This window comes from Pezoporus wallicus, unplaced genomic scaffold (assembly GCF_028554395.1).
Source record: "Pezoporus wallicus isolate ANWC-B61680 ecotype Strahan unplaced genomic scaffold, APGP_CSIRO_Pwel_v1 contig_13458, whole genome shotgun sequence".
Classification (NCBI taxonomy): Eukaryota; Metazoa; Chordata; class Aves; order Psittaciformes; family Psittacidae; genus Pezoporus; species Pezoporus wallicus.
The window spans coordinates 1,274,636-1,298,469 of record NW_026635549.1 but is presented as its reverse complement, the minus strand read 5'-3'; the positions used below and the strand labels follow the sequence as shown (position 1 = coordinate 1,298,469).

Genomic DNA, 23,834 nt, shown 5'->3' with positions numbered 1-23,834 from the left:
TTGAACCAATGGCTAGCAGAGTTTACAGGTCCATTAAAAGGCCAGAAATCAGAGGTTACAGTTAATTCTAGTCCTAATCTTCTAATAAAACTTAATGAAATGACAGCGTGTAGGATTGACTTTGTTATGTAATGCTTTAGATGTTTGAAAGCTGGGAGTTGTTAGTCAGAGATAGTGTAAGTCACTATGGTACTTCTCTTCCAGCACCTTCTAAGGCAACTGCTAAAGCAATTCAATACCTGGAATCTTGGCACTGAGCAGACCTGAGTTTGTGTTACAAGCTTCTGGTAGCCCAGTACCATGGTGATTTTCAAGTAATTATTTATCTTGCTAGAAAGCCCCTCAGCTTTCATAGGAAATATCACTATATAAAATGAATGTACTGGTATTTTTGTATGTTACTGATGTTCCTTCACAGAACTCATAATAATAATAATAACGAAAATTCCTGTATTGCAGATTTAATCCAGTGCACAAATGAGATGAATGTGAACATCCCCCAGTTGGCAGACAGTTTGTTTGAAAGAACTACCAACAGTAGCTGGGTAGTGGTCTTCAAATCTCTCATCACAACCCATCATCTAATGGTGTATGGAAATGAGGTAAGACCAAAAATGATATGTCTGGGAACAGTTATAGCACTTCATTTCTATAAATGTCAGCTAAGTGCTTCCCACTAATGGTCTTTGTAAGAAAAGCTTTAGTTTTGCTTCTTTGTGTCTTAACCCTGCATGAACACAGGTCTCATTATATGTTAGCTATTTAGTTTGTTTCTACTTTAGTTTATAAGTTTAGAATCAGTGTCCTGAATGCTGGAGGTACCTTTTTTTTTTTTCCTGTGGTGTTATTGTAATAATAAAAGAACCCCCAAACCCAACAGAAATTAGCTTGGAATGGGATTCTGGAAGCTGAAGATGTGGAAGCTTTTTCAGGTTCATGCTCCAGCTAATCCAGATGGTATTTTTTCCCTGATAACTTGATTCGGAACTGATTTCCATTATCACCCCTTAGCCCTTTGCAGTGAAGATGAATGTGTGCCTCTGAGCTGGCTTCGACTTTGAACACCAAAATAGCATCAAATACTGTAGAACAATTGCACAAAACCCGAGTTTACAAGAGAAGGAATGAGCTTGGTTTGTTCCACAACTGGAATTCCTCTGGGGCCTTATTTTTTCAAATGGAAAATGCAGCATCTTGGAAGCTTCTGCATTTAAAAAAAAAAAACCTAAAATTTTATTTTTTTAAGGCTTCCTTAGGAAGTGTTTCTAAACCTTCCTTTTTACTGCAAGCAGTCAGTATAAGGCAAAAATCATAGAATCATAGAATAGTTAGGGTTGGAAAGGACCTTAAGATCATCCAGTTCCACCCCCCCTGCCATGGGCAGGGACACCTCACACTAAACCATGTCACCCAAGGCTCTGTCCAGCCTGGCCTTGAACACTGCCAGGGATGGAGCATTCACAGCTTTCCTGGCCACCCATTCCAGTGCCTCACCACCCTAACAGTAAAGATATGAATATTGGAATTAAGAGGGATAGCTTTACATAATTACAAGTAGGATTTTGTAGAAAGAACCCAAACTTCGTTTCAGGCTGCAGTGTTCTTATAGGTTGTTTACTTGCTTCCTCTGGCTGGCTGACTGGCTGGCTCCTGGTGGGGTTATATATAATGGTTTCTCTTGCACCTTAGCTGCAGAGTATGCCTTGGTGAAAATCTGTTCTTTGAAGCTAAGTAAGCCACAAGAGGGCAGACTTCTCATGTTGACTTTAAGCATTGTCGCTGGGATAATTGACGCTTCCCAAAATAGTCTATATGCTTTTGGTGTATTTGCATTGTGAGTCATATACATTTTTGAACTGATGCCAATATACCTCATAGTAATTAAAAGGTATTTCATGCGTTCACTGTCTGAAATACTTTGTATTTTAAGAATAAAACTGCCAAATTTTGCTTCCTGAATGTGTTATAGAAGTAGTGAGGGTTAGATTGGCGCTCAAGATGAAACTTTTCACACACAGAAATAGTTCTTGATCAGTGAACATGGAAACTGAGTGCTTAGAGAATTGTTTAGATTGGAAAAGATTTAAGATTGAGTCTAGCTGTTAACCCAGCACTGCCAAGTCTACCCCTAAACCATGTTCCCAAACCTAGACAACTTTTCAGTACCTCCAGGGACGGCGACTCAACCCTTTCCCTGGGCAGCCTGTTCCAATGCTTGAAATGATGAAAATGTCTACAAGTTCTTAGAGAATCTGTAAATCCCTTTGCAAAAAACCTGAAAAGCATTTGGTTCTGCAGCTTTTGCTGAATTCTGCTACAGCAGAGCACTGAAGTGCCTTTACATTTCTCCAGTCTTTTTCCAACATAACCTATTTATGCCAACAAAAATAGTTCAGTGGTATATGTTACACTAATCAGAACTGTTTTTTTTCTCTGTCAAAATGTTATTGCAAGTGAATGTTTGGTTTGTTTTTATAACAGCTCTCTATACAATGGTTCATATGACAGAGCTATTTTTCCTGCTAAATTAAGATGTGGTGCCAGTGATCTGAAATGTCTTTACAAGATGAAAATCACGTTGTGAAACCTAATTCAGAATTAGGTGTAACTAATAAGATGTACTAACTGTGATACTGTGTTAATGCTTTGTATGGATTCTTATGTTTATTTAGCATTTGATTTATAAGCAAACTAACATTTATATCACCTTTTTTTCATATTTAAGCTAAGTACCATTACACATGCATGCTGAGCATTATCAACTAGCTTTGGCTGATGGGTAAAATGAAATCAACTGTTACAGACTTGAAGTCAGTGAAACAACTGTGAGCATGTAAAATGAGAATGTATTTGGGGGGATTTGGTCAGAAGTTTCCAGTTCTGTATTCTAGCTTCAAATAAACAAAGTCTCTGAGTCAGAGGCCTTTGTGCAATATCTCCTTCACTTTGATTTGTCATAGGTTTTTACATAGAAAATTATAAGTAGCTTCTTTTGAAAGTTCACCTGAGTTTTTGTCATAGCTTCCAGATTTCACATCAGTCTCACAGTATAAAAGCTGAATCTTGTAAGCTGGCTAAGAAGAGTTCCTAATACTGTTAGCTCAGTTGCAGCTCACGGGTAATGTAGTAAAAGCATTCCAATATTTCCTTTCATCCAGCGTTTTATCCAGTATCTGGCGTCCAGAAACACGTTGTTTAATCTGAGCAATTTCCTAGACAAGAGTGGATTGCAAGGTAAGGTGACTTTTTCATTACAAGTGGGTAGAGTGCTGGGGGACACTAATGGGTCCTGTCATTTCAGAAGTAATTTCTCTGTCTGTTTTACCCCAAACAGCATTTCTTAATTTCAATGCTGTTGTGGCATGACAGAAGCTGTCTGTTGGAGGAATTGGCTGTATCTTTCAGGGAAGGCTTTACCTATAATTGCTTCTAACTTGTTTAGCTAAACAGATTGGACTGTTCCTCTTATTTCTGAAGAGATGTCTCCATTTAAAGAGGTCTGTTTTGACTTGCAGCTTCCATTTCAACAAATGCATCATATGTACATTGGATACAGTGTCAGTGAGACAAAGAGCTGTGTCTAAATGAAAAAATTAACTTTTTGTTCACAGGCCATTCCGTCCATCTTTGAGGCTAATTCTGTGGGCAAATAAGTGTTTTTCTGGTTCAGATTTTCCAGGTGAAATACCCTTCCAAACTCTTAGCTGCATTTCAGTGCAGTTCTGGTCATATGTAGAATCACAAGCTCATCCAGTTCCAACCCACTGTGATGAGCGGGGGCCCCGTCCAACCTGGCCTTAAACTTTGCCAGGGATGGGGCAGCCACAGCTTCTCTGGGCACCCTGTGCCAGTGCCTCAGCACCCTCACAGGGAAGAATGTTGCTTTTGTCTTTGTCTGCTGAGGTGGTTTCTTACCTTCTGCATTACTTTTCCTATAGCTACTTCTCATTTTTGCCACAAAACAGGCACTCAGGGTGGTGGCCTGGGGACAAATCTTTCTCAGTAATAACAAGGGTCTACAAATGGCTTCATTTTAGTGAGTCTTAGCTTCCAAGGTCTCAGTATAATTTACAAACAGATTTCATATCTTGGTCTTTATCCTTAGACTGACAGTTATCAAACCATTTCCTATTGCCACTGTCTTAACATTGAAGACTTTTTTGTCATGTCTTAATATTTCCTTCAATGTCTTTTCTTTATTTCTATTCAGTTCCAAACGAGAGAATGTTGTGCAGCCGATGTGAACATTTTCATGAATGCATGTAGAAACATAGAATCATACAATAGTTTGGGTTGGAAAGGACCTTAAGATCATCCAGTTCCAACCCCCTGCCATGGGCAGGGACACCTCACACTAAACCATGCCACCCAAGGCTCTGTCCAATTTATTTGATAGGAATTTCTATCATACTATGAGAGAACTTGCATAAACATACTTTGTTTTGCTTTTGGAAGTAATTTCTCTGGAAGTAAAGTGTAAACTTACACGTTTGTCAGGTCTAGATACTTTCGTGTTGTCTGACATGGTAGATACGATGATGTACACTGTTTTTCATAACAGACTATATTATTGCCTGCTTTTGTATAGCTAATGAAGCTGTTTTGAGTTAATGTCTTGCACTTTTAGACTGAAGTTCTTGTTCTTTAATTGGCAGGATAAGTAATAAGCTTCTGGAACTTGTTTTTTAGGTTATAACATGTCAACATTTATCAGACGGTATAGCAGGTATCTGAATGAAAAGGCAGTTTCCTATAGACAAGTGGCTTTTGACTTCACAAAAGTAAAAAGAGGGTAAGAGCTGTGTTTTGTTTTACTTATTTTGAATTACAGGACATAAGGCAAAACCTCAGAGTGGAAAATACCGCAGTTGGCTCCAGCTTAGTAGAGCAGTAACGTCTGCTTTTCGCAGTTGAACGTCTCCCATGACACAGAAAGGCTTCATTGCTCAGTTATGTATATTGCAAAAATATCTTACTTCAGTTGTTGTGATTTGGCTTCTTTAGACATTAACAGTTTAATATGAAGAAATGAAAAATGGTATGCATCAAACCAAGTAGAAGTTTAGATAAATCTTTCACAATGCATCACAAAGTTACTTTGTCTTGCATGCAGTATAGGGAACTGTGCAATTTACTTGTGTTTCTAGCTCTGGGATGTTTAAAAGTTGTGGTTTAACCCCAGCCTGCAGCTAAGTGCCACGCAGCAGCTCGCTCACTCGCTCTCCCTCCAGACCCTTAATGGGATGGGGAATAGAATCAGGAAAAAGTCAAACCTGCAGGTTGAGATAAGAACAGTTTAATAATTGAAATAAAATAAAATACAATTTTTAAAAGGAAAAAGAGGAATTAAATGCAAGAAACACAAGTGATGCACAATACAATTGCTCACCACCCGCTGACCAATATGAAGCCTGACCTGAGCAGTGATCTAGCCCTTCCAGGTGACTCCCCCCAGTTTCTGTACTGGGTATGACATGCTGTGGTATGGAATACTCCTTTGGCTAGTTTGGGTCATGTGTCCTGTCTCTGCTCCCTCCCGGCTTCTTGTGCCCCTCCTCAATGGCATGAGACTGAAAAGTCCTTCATCAGGGTAAGTGCTGCTGAGCAACAACTAAACCACTGGTGTGTTATCAGCATTATTCCTAGACTAAATCCAAAACCCAGCACTGCACCAGCTACTGGGAAGAAAATTAAGTCTGTATATCCCAGCTGAAACTGTGACATGAGTGTTCTGTGAAACACCTTGAGTCCTTCCTTGTGTTTCTCTGTTCGTGTCCCAAAACCTCCATATAAAGTCCACAACCTTGGTAATGTAGTGCAATTCATACTTGGTGTATAGGAATTAAAATTTTCCCTGGAAAGTGAGCTTCTTGAAGAGGAATTAGTTGTTTGAGACTAGGTACCTCTTTACATATAATACAGTGCAGAGCACCAGTAGTTGAGGTAATTGCATGTTACAGTGAATGATAGAACTAACCTGGAGATCTCGTTCATCAGAAGGCTGGAGAGCTTGTGATGGTTACAAGTTTCTCCATCTTTTTCCATTATCTCTGTATACAGTGCTTTTTAAAGTTTAAAACTCTAACTTATTTTTACATTTGGGCATTCTTTATCATCTTTACACAGGTTAATTTATATGGAAGCTAAAAGCTTAATTCTTAACCCACAAAAATCTTAACTTTAAACTTAAATTATCCAAGTGCATTAGTTGGCTGTCCAATGATACCTTGCATTAGTGTTACAAAGGCATTTGGGACTGGCTGCAGAACAGTGTCCAAATCCCTTATGCCTCCTTGCTAATAGCATAGAGTCCCTTTAGTTTTGAAGTATGATGGTAAAATAAAAGAGGAATGCTTGTGCTCCTTCTGCCTTTAGAGATGGTTGGAATCCCAGCCACGCAAACCACTCAGCATGTTCCACATATGTGATGTGTGTGTGGTCAGGTGGCTGCAGATACATTATTGATTGTTGCACAGTTGCTTTACAATCAGGTATTTCAGGCCTTATGAGGTGAATTATTTGGCCCACAGCATGTGCCTGGAGGTCCTTCTGCAGGCCAGCAAGAATCACTTGTGGTGGCAACAGTCTGCCTTTTCCACACCTCAGTTTCCTCAAGGGTTCTGCACCCTTGCCCTGCCACATTAACTGCAATTGCTGTTTGCTGTTAGGACGGAGTATACAGAACGAGTAGAAGGCTTGAAGCAGCGTGCTCCTCACTGCTTTCCAGCCTGGAGAGCAGCCACAGCCTTTCTGTGCAGATGCACCGCAAGACATGCGCTTGCAGGAAACATTTGGTTTGCTGTGTGCATGCTGATGAACTAACTGCAAGGCAGGCTGATTTGCCTTACAGAAAACAGTTGTTTCTTGTCACTGAGGTGATTTAATCTCTTCCTCAGTTGTGGCTTTCCTTGGGGTATTTTTGGTATTCATTTGATGAGTTGTTTCAAATACGCAGCCAGTCTTAGTCTATTAAATCTGAACAATTCATAAAACAACCAAATACTCCTAATCAGCCATTAAAAGGAAGTGTTGTGTAGTCTATAAACTTTCTGGTCTTGAAAAACATTGCCATGTTTGTTTGGTCTTTCTGACTGCTTTTAGTTGCAAAGAAAACCATTCAAACTGACACAAAATAACCATCAGATGATTGGAAAAAGCATAGGTAAAAATGAGCTTCAGAAATAATCTTCAGAGAATTGTTTTATGTTTACCTGATGCATTGTATCTCTGCTCTCTATATATATTTCTGAGCACTATCAGTTTAATTTCCTCTGAATAAAAACTCATCTTGGATTCATATTTTGGCCAAACAAGTTGTTGCTTTCATACAGTCTGGTTATTACAGTTGTATTGGCTAGACAGCATTCCTGAACACCAGAATGCCTGCTTTGAATGGCAATGATTTAAATGTTCTCTGATGACCTATTTTATTTTCTACATTGTTTCTCAGTAACAATTGACTTCAAAATTCAGGTGAAGAATGTTCTTTTGTTTTGTCCAACAGGGCTGATGGGGTGATGAGAACGATGAGCACAGAAAAACTCCTAAAAACTGTACCAATTATACAAAATCAAATGGATGCACTTCTCGACTTCAATGTAAGTTTAGCAATATATGCACGTCTCATGTATACTGCTGGCTTTGTACAAACCTGCACAAGCTTGTAAAATAGGTCAAGATTAAAGGTTTTGAACATGCTTCCATGTTATCTGCACAGCTTAAAGAGCACCAAGTGTTTTCTTCATTGGTATACTTCCAAGAAATCAGAAGAAAACAAGTATTTGCTCACTGGAGAGAATGCCTCATGCTAAGTTAGTGTTTGTTGTGTATTCTTACTGTATAAGAATTGTTTGTTCATTTAAAAGTTGATTGTTTCTGCCCTCTGTCTTATAGTTAGTTAACATTAGTTAACAAAAATATGTGCCAAAATGATTTGATTTGAGCCTGTGTTGATGTGCTGTGCTGCTATTTTCGACTAATAGCCCATGAGATGAATGGAAAGCATGCCTTGGGATAGAGAATTGGAGTTCAACTAGAAGTTTTCCAATAAGGGATCAATCCATTTAAATTAACTTTGTTTTCTGATCTCCCTAGGTCAATAGCAATGAACTTACAAATGGTGTAATTAATGCTGCCTTCATGCTCCTCTTCAAAGATGCCATTAGACTGTTTGCGGCATATAACGAAGGGATTATTAACCTCTTAGGTAAATATAACTGTTTTCTGCAACATTAAACTCTGGGGAGGATGCTCAGTGAGCAATTACGAAGAGCTGTAATTCTGAGAAGTTGAAATAGTCTTACTGTGAAACATCAAAATAAATCTGAATTGGAAATAACACCAATATTTCCAAGTCTTTTTCTGTCCAATTGCATTTTCCATTGCACTGTACACAGGGATGGGTGAAGCTGTGAAAGTGAAGCCAAGTCAGGATTTTCTTCACTTGCACTGCTTTATTGTGGGTTTGTTGTTCCTTTTCTTTGTTGTCTCATTGAAGTGCTTGCAAACCTGAATCACGATATTGATGGGCTTTTTTTCCTTTAAGAAACAAGATCAGGTTTTGTTTCTTTTTAAGTGAAATAAGCTATGGTCAGTTACAAATTCGCAGTCACACCATCTGTGATTGTTTAGCTGTTGAAATTTGAATGTTGCTTGGTTTTAATGATTGGTTGGTTTCTGTTTCTAGAGCATATCTTCTGTTTTAAGGGGAATTGCAAATTCAGGGTTCAGGCTCTTTCACTTGCACACACACTGGAGATGCAGGGGAGTCTAAATTTGAAAGTAATCTGTTGGTTTGCTTGGTTTGGTTGTATTCTGTGATTGGAGCAAGCTGCCTGATTGCTGGTATTACCCTGTGCTTGCAAAATGGAAAGCAAAATCAGAATTAGTAAAGGACTGTCTGAAGCCTGGCAGTCTGAAGCCCTTGTCTACTTCTCTTCCCTCAGTAAGAATGAGGATGCAGTTGCTTTCATTCACATTTGGAGTGAAACTTAATACAGAAACAGGTCTTGAAAGTGCTAATTCAAGGAGAGTGGGACCCTCTTGCTTTCAGTTTTGTAATCAATTGCACCTTGTTGTAGACCACATTGTAACAAGAGGCATCAGTCTGGCAGAGAACATCCAAATCTTGACTGATATGAGGCCACTGGAACAGAGTAGATGTCTGACTGCCAGGTTGTAAAATCACCTTATTTCAACCAAGACGATGAATTTGCATTTCCTTGGGTGACCTATTCTTAAATTTGATTGTCCTCTTCAGGGTGGTTATGCTTTTGTGAGATCTAGTACCTGCAAGGTAAGGTGTTTGCATGCATGTGAGCATTAGCTTGTGCTCGATGGAGCTTCTGTCACTTGGTGCAAGTTAGGCATAGTGACCTCTGCAGTTAACATAATCAAACAGATCTGCAGGCTGTTTTCAGTTTGTCTTGGTTTATATGCTTTGACTTCGCATATCCTTTGCAGAATGCTTGGTTTCTCATTTAATGCAAGTATTCTCACTCTTTGTAGAAAAATACTTTGATATGAAAAAGAACCAGTGCAAAGAAGGCCTTGATATATATAAGAAGTTCCTCACTAGAATGACACGGATCTCAGAGTTCCTTAAAGTTGCAGAGGTAAATGTCAGTTAGCCAATATTTAAGTCAATATATAAGCCAATATCATGCCTTGTATCTGGAATAGCTTATACAAGTGCTCATTTTCTCATAAAGCAGATATTCTTTCCTTCCAGCCTAATTGCAGTTCCATCAAGGGCCACCTCATCAGCCTCTATCCTGGTGATTAGTTCATTTGAGGGCTGTATTGAAAACCTGAGTGCAAAATAATTACTGTTTTATCTGATGGAGATATATAAATATGCATTGTAAAATGTCCTTGGCTACCTAATAATTGTGAGCTTTCTTTGAAGAATAACTTTGTTTTGAAGGAAGTCCCATCATGGTAATTCGCTGCTTTCTATGATTCTAGCTGTATTCTAGTTGGAAACCTGCAATTCTGCCATAGGTTTTAGATGAAATAACCACTCACAAATAAGAAATTGAGGGAAATGAATGAACATGGGAGTGTTCTTTTAAAGATATCTTGGCTACAGGTGTGTTCACAGGGGGAAAAGCCATTACTTTGCAAAATATTGTATTGTGGTTCTTTTTTCACTGTAGTTACTCTGTTGTGTTCTCATTTCTGAAGTGTTGCGGAATTGATATAGTAATAGTATGGAATTCCTCAGCTGAAGTGTGCTTCTGTTCTTGTTTTGCTTTCCTTCATTATTCATATATCTCTTAATCAAGCCATAAAGCTTGTCTCAGAGTCTGTCCTGACACAGTATCTGTAGCAGAGATAGATACTGTCTTCAGTTGAGAGTATTAATCTTTCTATCATAACAATATATCCTGTTGCAGAACATCTTAAGTTTGATCTGCATTTTAGAAAACAGCTGCTTCACAGAACTTTGAAGGTTCTTTGTTTCAGCAAATATATGCTCTGGATCAGTAGGTCTGAGAGTTTGCCATGAAAATCGTGGGATAGGCAAACTTCTTTAGGCTTAGAACTCCGAAACACTTGATTCTTACTGTTTTATTTTAAGGTGGTATCTGTTAAAATCTGTAACATGCCTACTTCAAATGCATATACATTTAACAGAAGAATTTGCTATAACTAACTATTATAGAGTTCAGATTGTGGAGATTTAAAATGTATATGGACAGCTTTGTGCCTTTTACATCATGTTAACGTTGTTTGATTTTTAAGCATCTCTGCCTTTAACAAAAGCAAACCGGTTCATTTTGCTCGTTTGTTTTATTACAGCAAGTTGGAATTGACAGAGGAGACATACCAGATCTCTCACAGGTAGATAAGCCTATTATGCTTGCCAGTACATGTCTGTTTGGGGTTGTATAATCAGAAGAACTTGGCATTATGGTCTGGCACTTACGCTTTTTTATGTGTCTTGTCACAGAGTTATTTCCAAGTTTGTGATCAAATCCAAACCCTGTCAGAGCCTGGCTTTTATATGCAGTGATCTATTGTTAAATATTCTACATCATTTCTGTCATAGTCTGAGTTTTAAGACGACCTTATTTCTGTTGTGCTTGAAGACATAATTAATATCTGTGAGTTCACATCATGAAGCTTTTACATGATATGAGGAAGTTGTGGGTTTTGGTTAAATGACCACTTAAATCATTGTGAAGGCTTGCAGAGTGTGTACGTAGAAATGACTTTAGGTACAATTTCCTTTAGTGCCTCTTGAAATACTGACTGCTTCCGATTGTCTGCTTGCTGCTTCCCAGCTGTTGATTTTAACATCTCTTGACATATTTGAATACCTACTGGTGAGTCATTATGCCAGAGTAATGTAGTGAGGAGAGTACATCACCTGGTATTTTAGGTAATTCAATATGTGCAGGATGCCAAGATGTGGTATAAGTATCCCGAGCCATTGTATCAGTCACCCTACAGTTGCATTCTCTCAAAGTCTTTTAACTACTGATTTTCTTCGCCTTAGATTCTTCAAGTCTGTTCCTGAATGTCTCTCTTTGCAGGCACCGAGTAGCCTTCTTGATGCTTTGGAACAACATTTAGCTTCTCTAGAAGGGAAGAAAATCAAAGATTGCACAGCTGCAATCAGGTGCTTATGCCCTTGTCCTTTTAAACATTGATTTGAATGTGAAATCCATTATAAACTAAGGTTTGCTTAGGCTTTATTGAAGACATTGTATTAGCAATGATAGAAAAGCAAGTTGTTGTATCTTTTGCTGAGTAGCTTTTTCCAGGTCAACAGAACTAGAATCTGAGGAACTGCAGTCACTTGCTGTAGAATCCATCATGTCGTAGTTATACTTTTAACACCTAATCTTAAAGTTCTGAGGAGAAACTAAGTTCTTTGTCCGCTTGCAGCCTGCAAATGCTAATTTTGTGTTAATAATTACACTCTGTAAGGTATGGCGCATTTAGACTCTTAATATCTTCAGTTTAGTCCCTTTTCTGTCAAAAGCAAGAAAATGCTTCCAGAAATCCTTACATTAAGAATGGATTTTTAAAGTAATTGGGGATTAAAGCCACAGTGCCTATAATAAAAGGTACTCACTGATTTTGAGGGCTTGCTGAAACACAAAGTGCGCTCTAAAGGAGCCCTCCAGGCAACTTCATTGTTTAAATTTTAAAAAGCTTAATATAGGGGGGAAGACCTGCCCAATTAAAAAGCATTTCTTTAATGCATGTTCAGAAAGTAAAGCACTAATATATGTTCTTCTTATAGCAGTGACAATATTAGGGGTGAGCTCTGTTTTATCAACTGCTTGTCAGAGTACTTGCTTCCTGTTGTAAGAGTTTGTTTTAAAAGTTCTTTCAGATCTTTTTTGCACACTCTTAAACATGATGATAGAGTGCAAACTTTTCCTCTGGGACATGCTAGGTGTATGGATAGTCCCTTAACTAAACCTGTTTGAATTAGCAACAGTTTGAATTGGAGCCCAGATTATCAGATATTCCCATGTGTCTATAAATAATGCCATTTTAGGCAAACAGAAAAAGAGCAAAGGCTTCAAACATGATTCTGTGCTGCAGCTTGGAGGGGAAATATTTAAGGGGGGAAATCCCCAATCCAGTGTAAAAGAGTAGATAGCATGATTTCTAGGCATTTTCACTTTGCAGTTCATATGCTGTATCTTATTTAAACTTACCACTTTGTATTGTACGTGTAAGATATAATTAATGTTATAAAGGAGTTAAGGAGGAGACTGGGTGGATGCCAGCGAGGAGTTCTCTAGGTGTTCCTGTCACGTGTCACCTATTAACAGCCAGCTTTTCTCCTGTCCAATTACTTTAGGGCTATCACGCTTTTCGATGCAGTGTCTTCCCTTGCAAACACAGACCTGTTCCTTACAAAAGTAGATGAAAGGGAAAAACAAGCTGCATTAGAAGAAGAACAGGCTCGCTTAAAAGCTTTAAAGGTAAGCTTACAGAGTTTTAAATTGAAAATGCTTTCCCTGTGTTCTTGTGGATAGCTTGATGAGATTCTTAAAGGAGCAAAGGATAAAAACAGAGTTGTTAATACTGAATATGTGCTGTTGGCAAGTGCTGGAAGGACAATCTTATGTGCATACAGCATACAATTTGGGGGGGGGGGGGTGTTGATGAAATGGTTTCTGAAGGATTGGTGGCACCACTGACTCTGGTAACTATAAGTAGCTGTCACTAGTGTGTGGGATAAATAAAAAAGCTTTACTCACCTCCGAAGTCAGACATACAAATGCTGTTTGTGGATTTCTTATGCCAGCTCACTTTCCCAACAGGAGCAACGTCTAAAAGAACTTGCAAAGAAACCTCATACCTTTTTAACAACTGCAGCTTCTCCTGTGTCAACTGCAGCAGGAAGCGTAATGACTACACCAGCCATTGATGTTTTTTCTACCCCTAGCTCTTCCAACAGGTATGCTTCACTGTGGGTTGCACTGCAGCTAGTGGTCCCTCTGTATTTCTGCTGTAGAATGTACATTGGTTGGGTATAGATACATTAGTGATGTGGTATCTTACAGTGTTGAACCTTACACACATTCATGTGGGAAAAGCCAAATAGAAGTTCAGTTTGGGAGATCAAAAAAGATGATACTGAATTTCATGTTGCAGTTCTAGATCTTTGCAAGTAGAGTAGTAACAAATGTTTGTGGTAGATTTTCAGAGAAAGGAAAGCCTGAAACAGGGTTTGAAAGAAGAGAGGCAGGTTTTGCAGTCTTAAGTTCTATCTGGGACATCTCTGTCTGCAAGGACTTGCAAAGATAGTGCAAGAGTGCTCGCTGTACGCTAATCCTTGTCTTTGACTAGCAGGAACTGTTGGTGTGAGTAAGGGTGTGATCTTCATTGTGTAAAATACCTGTCAAATCAAGCAGTTGCAGAAGGTGACAGCCTTCTTTCCCCATTACAAAGCTACTGTATGAAATTACTTGACACCAATGCATGCAAAATAGCTGAATCACATATAAGGAGCTAGAGAATGTCAGTGTTAGTAACTGAAAGACTTCCTTGGAAAAAGATGTTCTTTCAAATTGCTTTTTAGAGGCCAGAAATCCTTGAAATGGATGTATGCTTTGGACTGGTAACTTGAATATCTGTTCTTGCTTTTTAAGAGGTCTGAAACATGGAAACATCTGATAAAGCTTCTTCAAACAGCCAGAAATGCTACATGGTGAAGACAAGAGCATTTTCTTCTGAAAGAACAAATGCTAGTTTGTCTTCATGTTTGAATTCAGTTGCTGGCAGTATGACTGCTATGAGCAAAGAGCAGATTTTATAGCAGGAGCTGCCACGCAGGGGATGTGCTGGGTCATGCGTTCAGTTGCTTGCTATTAGATGCAATGTGTCCAATTAATCCCTATTATTAACTTGAACAAGCTTTACCTTGAAAATGATCTTGGTTCTGCTGCTGATGTTACAGGGCTGTGCCAGACCATGCTGCTTTTTACTAGAAGCAGTAGTGGCAAAATGCAGGTTGAATCACTGTGGAAATGAAATAGTAAAAACTGAATGAGACAAGTGATTGGGTCAGCAAGAGAATATAGAGAGGTCCAGGATGTCACTACCAGCCTTTAAACCCCGGTGCCAATGTAAGTTTCAGTGATGCTTGGATGCCACAGTAACTTAGCTTCTGTACACGCTAGCAGCTTTATGTGCACATTTTGGTTCATTTTGTGTGGTGAAAAGTTTTGGGTGAACACCAGTACTCATTTTTTTACTTTTTTGCTTTTTCCAAGACAAATCCAAAGTATGGAATTAACTTGCTGCAAGAGGCTGAATTTTACTGTTCCTGTTTGGCTCTTGAAGTCACTACAGCAGTTGTATAAAGACTTCACTCTTCATTTCCATGTGATCTTAGGTCTCAGTTTGGTTTTCAGTAGTCTAAAATGTGCATCTGAATGAGTTGTCACTCATATGACTCAATGTGATCAAGTGTTTCAAGGTTTCTTTTCTTTTGCCTTCCCCAGAGTTTCTTAGTAGATATAAGCCAGTTTATCACCACTGGTTGATAGTGGAAAGGTGGGAGTTGTGAAATTTAGGTGTAACATTTGGTGCTGCAGCCTGTTAGAGTTCATTCTCAGTCTGCCTTTGTCATGGTGCAGGGCTTTCATGAGGTTGTTTATAAGTTGCTGAAGGTTGCTGAACATAACATGCTCTAGCCCCATTGTTGGACTGAGAGGAAGATGCGAAGACTGATTGTCTTTATGTCTTAGACAGCTTTGACAAAATTCACTTGGCATCACATAGAACTATAGTGGCTTTATTAACAGTTTTCTACAGAACTGAAAATAGGAAATACACCAGACTTTCTGATTTTGGCTTAGTTCAAAGTTTATTCTGTAACAGCCACTTTGTAATAAAGCTTTCCTCGCCACTGACAGCCACTAGCATTTGCCTTGTATTGAAAATTGCTGTAGTTCAAACAGTTGTATTTATCTTTGTAGCACTTCAAAGCTGCCAAATGATCTGCTTGATTTGCAGCCAACTTTTCAACCATCTGTACATCCTGTATCTGCTGCTCCACAAGTAGGAACTACCTGGGGAGGTAAGAGCTCTGAATCTAGTTAATGTTCCAATTGCTGTGGCCCTGTCCCTGTAAATGTTTGCCCTAGTCTGTGAGCTGTTTCTTTCTTAAAGACAGTGATCTTGCAAAGGCAAGCTACAGGGGAGCAGAAAAACTGAAATCTGGGTATGGATTAAATTAACACAGCATCTGGTGATTACAGAGAATATGCATATGAAAGTTCTTAATGGCAGAGTTACTTTAATTGTTGACCAGCTCTGTATTCATGAATCATATAGGAAGGTACAGAACCTTAGCTGTGAGAAGTCAGTTCTGTGAGGTCTGCCACATACCCCACGTTGCACACACAGGAACTTGAATACAGAATTTTCTAATACACGTTTTAAACTTTGTCTAATGTTCAATCAAATTTGCAGTGAAAATAAGCACGATTTGGGGGATGCCTGATAGGAGGCAGTTGACGGCTATGCATAGAAGGAAGGAAAAGCTGGAGTTAGTTATTGAGAACAACGCAAAGCACCTCTTTACAAATTCTGTGCTGTATTTCACTTACCTACAAAGGCAAATTAGCACAAAGCTGTGGTTGGATGTCTAGAAGAGACAAAATTTATATGGAACTCTTTGCTCTGAACACCCAAATTATTGTTGTGCCCAGTTGCTAGGATGGACTGAGACATTAGATTGTCATATTGACACACGCAAGTCTTTAAACCAAAGAGATAAGCAAGAGCATTCTAGAAAGTCATGTTACTTCCAGATTAGTTTGAATGCTAGAGCATTTAGTCATTTACTCAAAGCTGGTTTTCTCTTTGCTGCTTTGCAGTGTTCCAGAATACTTCTGGTCCTGGTAACATTGCCTTACCGCACCATTGGTTATACTGCTGGAGGATTAAAAATCTCTTATGAAGATGTTTCTTTTTACTTTTCTGCATAAATAACACTTAATAAAATAGTCAACTTGGGAACTGTGTGGCTCTTTCCAGATCATGTTTCTTTATAAATCAGATGCTTGCAAAAATGCTTTCTTTTATGATGTGAAAAATTGGGAGTTGCTGCTTCAGAAAGTTTTGTGGGCATCAGAATGATCCTGTTTGGAAATTTTACTTCACTATTCATTTCTTCTGAGCTATAGCTTTCCCTAAACATCTTTCCAGTCATCTAATACAGCGTCATAGTAAGCAGTGTATGTATCCTACTTTCCTATTTACTTTTGCTGTGTGTACTCTCTGTATCTTGCATTTGTTTGTAGGGAAATAACACACAATTTTGATAGAGAGAGGCAACAGTAATATAAGTGGGAGCTTCAGAATAAATCAAGTAGTTTACTTGGCCTTTAGTTTTGCTGAGCAGAGCATCTTTTGAGAGATGCAGTGAGGAGCATATTGAGTTATGCATACAAATCTCAGTGCTTAATAGGCTTTGATTTTAGAAATGGAGAAAAATGTCTTGGCTCATCTTGTTTGCTTTCTGGGAAGCATCTTCCGTTTCAGCTTCTGTTTGTTTCATGGGTGAGAGATAAAAGGGGAATTATCTTCCTCTCAAAGGTCACATCACAATCTAGCGTTTCTTTATGAACCTGAGTCTGAAAGTCTGTGTTGGTTCAATGTTGTGTTACTGCTGGTAAAAGTCTTCAGTAACAGTCAGTGAACTATCTGCTTATTATTGGCACATACCTAAATACTTCTAAGACCTCATTAACTGTGAAAAATCTGCTGAAATTTTAGGCTAAAACTTCTGGAATCACCATTTTTGTGTTATTTTCATCAAACCAAAACCAAATCTTTTCAACCTTGTAGACATGACCACTCACTTCACACAGGTGAGGTAGATAAGAAGTGCTTTCCACATTTTACAGATGGGGAAATCAGAGCGGTTAACTGACTTGTCTGAAGTCATACAGCAAGTCAGTGGCAGAGCCAAGAATGGAACCTGAACTATTTCCAGTCCTGTGCTCTACCCTGTGCCCAGCATCCCTCCCTTAGGTAATTTTCTGACATGATGATGTTTGTATTTGGTGTACATGGTGACTTTGAGAACAGAACATCAGACCACCTATGACTTGCAATGGACTAAAATCAGTTACTGTTAAACACTTTATGCAGCAGCTCTTAGGTGTGTTACAAAGGGGTAAACTGTTCCAAAAACATTATATTTGCCTTTTGCTTTGTGCTTCCAAAGCTGTTAAAGCTCACAAGGGTAAAAACTCCCAGAGGATGAGTTCTGTAATTGTATGTTTTCACTTTATTTTTCTCAAACTGTAAGAGGTGCCACTGAAAAGCCTTTGTCGTTGTTCTCTCAGGTAAAATGCTTCTGGTGGGATAACTTGAAGGTTGAGGTTTGCAAAATTCAAATTACTCTTTTAAATGCACCTGAATTATTAATGCCTAATGATAGCCTGAAGGTGCAGAGGAATTCCATTGACACCAGCAGCTGCCATGTGCATTCAAGGATGAAATTGGGCTTTAGAAACATCGAGGTGCTGCTGTAAGGAGAGACAGCGATTTTTGGAATCGGAATAAACAAGGCTATAAATTACCCAAACCCAGTGAATTTTCAGTTACCGTTTTCATAGCATTGGCAAGTTTGAGGCTTGGACAAGATTGAACATGCTGAATGAGAGTCAGAATGAGGGAGATGAGCAAAGAGTCTGAGAACAGATGGCATTTCTGAGATGATCTTGATAATGTGAAGTTGTATTGCATTGTCTTACTAGTCAAAACACATGGAACTCCATACACAACCTTGGATTTGTGAGCAGAAGTAGTATGTAGTAATTTTCCTGTTGAGTGCATGTGTGAAATAATTCCACTTGACCGTAGTTTCAAACAAACCAGGTTAAAACTTTTTTGTCCTTCTTGGCTTCTTTTATGTTATTATATCTGAGCTGTTGATTGGGGTTGTTTGGAGACCATTCAAGCTGTGTCTGCTATATTTGCCAGCTGTCAGTTCGTACTTAAACTTCAGAAGCAAAACCAATGTATTAGTTCATTATCATGGGCTGATTAGTATTGTTATTTCCACACTACTTGTTTGGATTCTTTCCAATTACAAGGAGAACCGGAAGAATCAGAAGAATGTGAAGCAGCAACAGAAAAAAGCAAGCGGGAGCTGGTGAAAGGATAATCTGACCTGGTTGATTGTCACATCTGTTTATTCTACAGCTTCAAGAATAGCACTCAAAGGAGACAGTGGTTTTAAGCAGTGATTTCAGAAGCAAGGACTCGGGTTTAGGTGACTCGTTGATTGGAGTGCTCACGAGTGGATTAGGTGGTAGCATTACCATCTGAAACATATGACAGCAATACAAAACTTCGTATTGTCTCTTACAGATACTATGTAAGCTTATTCCACTTACACTTCATTCAGTGTTGGACACTGTCTTTTTGCAGACTGAATGATTTAGGCAGCCTTTTAAGGTACTTTGCTCATTCTTACAATGGAGCCAAGCAATCTGGGAGAGCAGTCAGGTCTTACTAAGGTATCTTGAGCTTGCAGAGAATCAAAGTCTGAGTTAAGCCTGCAAAGAATAACACAGTCCTGGTTTGAAAATTTCATTTTCTTTAGCAGTTGCATTAACCTAAAGCTGCATGTTATCAAGCAGATTCTGTGGGATTCAGAGCTACGAGTCAGGGGGGTCAGATTCAGGGAAAGAAAATAATTCTCCTGTGAGGATGGCGAGGCACCAGAGAAGCTGTGGCTGCCCCAGCCCTGGCAGTGTTCAAGGCCAGGTTGGAGGGGCCTTGGAGCAACCTGCTCCAGTGGAAGGTGTCCCTACCCATGGCAGGGGGTTGGAACTGGATGAGCTTTAAGGTCCCATCCAACCCAAACCATCATCTTCCTTATCTCACTAGTGAGTTCTCGAGTTTTCCATCAGGGATCTGTGTGCTTTAATGCCAGACAGCTAAACCACAGCTCCTTCTGCCAACAAGTGTTGTAGCTGCCTTTTGTATCCTACTTAACTGTTGAATTCTGGAGTACAGGAGTATTTTAGCTTGGCAGCTGTATCCGTCCTCAGGAGAACATATAACCCTCCTATATCCCTTGGGATGTGGCTCGCCTAGGTCTGTGTTTTCTTCATCCCCCAGTATGATCCAACAGGTTTTCAATAAGGAACGTTTTCCTCATCACTGCTCACAGGATTTTGCCTCCTTTTATATCCACAACAAGCTTGTTACTTGCTGATGCCGCAGGTAGTAAGGAAAGGGCTTTAGTCCCGCATGCTACCTTGGCATATTCATAGCTCTTGAAGGTGTCGCAATGCTCAGTAACAACAGCAAAGTCCACAAACACAGTTTGAAGAAAGAGAAAATGCAGCTCTGGTTTTGTCTGTTCAGGTTTTAAAGCTATCCTCAGCGTGGTATTGCATCGAATCCTTGCTTTGCGCCTGGGCTTCTGTTACGCTGAGAAGCAGTCTCTCCTCCAGAGAATTCATTGCAAGCGTCAGGATATGACTTAGTGAACCAAGAAGTGAGTGTATTTAAAGAGGAATAACATATTAATTTCCAGTACAAGACACACTCGGGAAGAAGCACAGCTTGTATGACCAAGGTGGTATTAATGAGAAAGCAAAAAAGGAAATGTGTAACTAATACCTGTAGTATTTTTCTTGAGCAGAGAACAGGTAATTCTGGACACCTTGAAAATGGAAACCAGGTCATCCCAAGGGTAGGGGTGTCAGGAAACAGCTATACTTCCTAGACTCCTCATAACTCTTACTCTTCTATACCTAGGAAGCAGCATGTAACTAAATTCATCTCCCTTTTCTTCTTTCTCTTGCTCTCTGGAATTGAACAGATCCTTTTTCTGCTACTGTTGATAGTGTTGATGATGCCATTCCAAACCTAAATCCTTTCCTTACAAAAACTAACGATGCTGCTCATCTGTCTGTGTCTTCTGAGGTATCTACTTTCACCAGTAGGACACCCACACATGAAATGTTTGTTGGTAAAGTACCATTTTAAACTTAATTTCTTATTTCCTAAAACAAACTAACATTATTTCAGTTTCTAAACTATATTGGTGGGGCCTTTCAGAAACTGAAAGCTGGTCATTTGGGGCTGATTTTGTGCTATGATTTAGTAACTGTGCCACAAAAATGGAGTTAAAATCCTTGCTTGGCTGCCTAAATGGGATTCTACCTGATGTAAAGGAACTTAGTTCTAGTTAGAGCAGCTGTTTGACTGTGGTTCTATGCATAGGAATTTTGAGGTAAAATACATGCCTGAGAAGGAAAAGAAGATGCTGCTACTTTGTTCCTTAGGTTGAAATGTTGCTTTTAGGCTTTTTAACATAGGAGCTTAATCTGATGGGTTTGGAAGTGGATGTTTCCCCCCCAATCACGCTGACATTAACAAAACCAATAAAGCCATGTGCATTCTGGTGCATGGTCTCCTCAAACCCTTTGCCTACAAGGCAATAAACTAATGATTCACCTCTTTAAACCTGTTGAAATCTTCCTTTGGAGGTGATTCAGCATGGCTGTTGTATAAGAAATCCTCCTAGCATTTCTGCTGGTGCAGCTGCGTAGTAATTTGATTACTTTTCAATATGAAGAATTAAGTTGGCTTTCACAGGCTAAAAATCAATTACTTACATGTCAGTTCTGTTCTTCAGCAAAGCCGCATTTAAAGGTAATTGTGCTGAACCACAGGCTGGCTTTTTGCTGGTTGAACCCCAGTAGAATTGATCACAGAAGAATCTAGACTCTTATAACAAAGAGATCTTTATGTGCTCTGCTCTGATGAGACCCCACCTGAAGTACCTGAAGCATCCAGCTCTGGAGTCTTTAGTACAGGAAAGATGTGGACGTGTTAGAGAAAAGAGCCATAAAAGTGATCAGAGGGTTGGAGCACTTCAATGAAGAGAGGCTGAGAGTTAGGGTTGTACAGCCTAATGAAGAGAAGATGCTGGAGACACCTTACTGTGGCCTTTCAGTTCTTAAAAGGGGCCTATAAGATAGATGGGGAGAGACTTTTTAGCAAGGCCTGTTGCAATAGGATGAGAGGTGATGGTTTTAAATTGGAAGATGGGAGATTCAGGCTGGATGTGAGGAAAAAGTTCTTTACAATGAGGGTGGTAAAACACCGGCACAGGCTGCCCAGAGAGGAGCCGGATGCACCATACCTGGAGACATGCAAGGCCAGGCTGGGCAACCTGGTGTAGTTGAAGATGTCCCTGCTCGTTGCAGCAGGGTTGGACTGGATGAGCTTTGAGGATCCCTTCCAACCCAAACTGTTCGATGATCTCTGGTACTTGTTAGCAGAGATAAACCAAGGGCTCTCTTTAGAGACATTCATGCCCTCTATATGTTGTTACCTTAGTGACCACGTTCCCTAGCTTGTGTTTGGTTAGGGAAAAGAGAAAACAAGCAAGACCAAGCACAAGAACTGTCGTTGTGAACTTCTCTACACAATTCCCAGGAGGTTTAGTTGGCTGAGGCAGCAGTGGAAGTACTGTAAGGTGCTACTATGGCATAATAAACTGTCAGTTACATTCTAGAGGCTAATATAGAGAATTATTAGAATTATTATTTGAAATTAGAGCAGTGTTAATTAATAATTAATAGAATTATTATTTGAAATACAGCTGGATTTAGTAAGGTTATTGTTCAGTCAGATCAGTTTCCTCTCCATAATTTGTTCTGCAGTCATACAAAAGGTTGGGAATAGGCAGCCTGGAGGGGTTTTCTGGCACTGACTGGGTTTTGTAGTGTTCAGCACATGGGAGCCCTGAAGTCACTGGAGATGGATGGCATTGGTACATTGCATTCCCTTCCGATGTCTCATTCTCTGAAGATACATCTAGACCAAAGTGTGACTTCCTGATAGACACACGTGTGATATATAACTGCAGTTTTAGCTATAGCACAAACAAGGTACTACGGCAAAGTGAATGTGGATTTAAAATAACTCTTTCTGGTTCTTTAGATCATTACAATCCGTTTACTCAACTAAATCCCTTTGTGGCAACCAAATATGAATCTACTATTGGGCTGTGTCCTTATACTTCAGGTATAAGAAAAATGCCTTGAAGCTTTTACACTCATTCCTTTCATGGGTGTAAAAGATGGCATTTGCTTTAAAAGAAAGGTATTTATCCTAATATAGCTGTAACTTTGAAACCATGCTTTCCCCTTTTGTGTTATAGATAAATGTAAATCTGTTTCTCACTGTATGTGTGATGCGTATTGATTTCATTCCATCGGTTCTATGTTATCAGTGTATATGTGGATTTAATAGACTGACCTGAAATATGGTTTTTGAATAGCAGATGAACAGTGTATCTTGCTTCTCTTTCTGTAACTCTTCCTCTTCTCCTTTCCTGGCTTTCTCTCTTGTGTGATACGCCTTATCAGACTCTTTTTGTGGTCCTCAAGCTTACTCTAATGCTTCTCATTTCCGCAATGAGCCTTCTTCCGTAGCTGGTCTATTTGGAGGTAGGTAATGGGATACAGCCTTTCCACAAACACACGAGTTTGGATATGTTGTGTGCCTAGAACTAGTAGGCATGTTGTTGGCTACAGAAGTGCATTATTGTAGCCGCTCCAGCTTTCATTCGTGTGCTTGTACAAGGTGCATTGTCACAAATGGTACCTGTTTTTTTCAGTTAATGCTAAACTAAGGCTTATTTAGTCTAAACATGAAATGAGTATCTCTCCATTTCAGGATTTCTTACAGCTTATATGTTGCTACGTACCACACAAACAACCTGCATGTTAAAAGTACCTTCTTATTTTCCTCTATCCCTTTGGTTTTAAGGCAAAGGGATTGGGATGTTCTTGCTGCTTGTGGTGTTTTTGTTGATATATCGCTCTTAAACAGTGCACTAAGCGAGCACAAAGCTTTACAACACAACTTGAGAAGGAGGTATCTGCTGCATTAAATTACAGCCTAATCATTTGTGCAGCTGTGTAACACCTGTATAGTGACCCAGTACTGATGCCGGCTCTGGAATGCCATCTTGCCAGCTGCTGGACAGGCTGTGGGCTATGGCAGATGATGATCTATCTAAACCAGGGTGAATAAAGAGTGTCAACATTATTGCTATACGATGTTTAGGAATACCTTCAGTAAATGGTTTCTGGAAGAGTTAGTTCTTAAAAGCACTGTAAAGTCACATTTTGGTTTAGAGTCTTTGAATAGAAATTAGCTAGAGTCATTTAACGAAAGGTTAAATACTGCGTATGACTCTGTTCCCTTTGTTCCATACCCAAAAAGCAGGATTAGTTTCTGTCAAGTCTTGGCCTATTTTCTTAAAGGAACTCCACTAAAATACTGACCTTTGCACCTTTCAAAACATC

The 23,834-nt window shown here is 39.3% G+C and overlaps 1 protein-coding gene across 10 annotated transcripts in view; it reads left to right on the top strand.

The window, feature by feature from the left end:
• Positions 1-23,834, top strand: part of PICALM (phosphatidylinositol binding clathrin assembly protein) — a 74,767-nt gene that overhangs the window by 30,549 nt on the left and 20,384 nt on the right. For 6 of the 10 annotated variants that reach the window (XM_057396758.1, XM_057396755.1, XM_057396749.1 and 3 more), the window contains exons 2-14: positions 460-602; positions 3,159-3,234; positions 4,690-4,792; positions 7,505-7,598; positions 8,095-8,206; positions 9,508-9,614; positions 10,804-10,845; positions 11,541-11,626; positions 12,827-12,950; positions 13,293-13,429; positions 15,456-15,556; positions 20,330-20,479; positions 22,890-22,970. In XM_057396758.1, the coding sequence (XP_057252741.1) occupies positions 483-602; positions 3,159-3,234; positions 4,690-4,792; positions 7,505-7,598; positions 8,095-8,206; positions 9,508-9,614; positions 10,804-10,845; positions 11,541-11,626; positions 12,827-12,950; positions 13,293-13,429; positions 15,456-15,556; positions 20,330-20,479; positions 22,890-22,970 (1,333 nt within the window). In that variant the 5' untranslated portion in view covers positions 460-482. The remainder of the gene's footprint in view (positions 1-459; positions 603-3,158; positions 3,235-4,689; positions 4,793-7,504; positions 7,599-8,094; positions 8,207-9,507; positions 9,615-10,803; positions 10,846-11,540; positions 11,627-12,826; positions 12,951-13,292; positions 13,430-15,455; positions 15,557-20,329; positions 20,480-22,889; positions 22,971-23,834) is intronic. The other 4 variants (XM_057396753.1, XM_057396752.1, XM_057396757.1 and 1 more) reach the window with 2 other exon arrangements.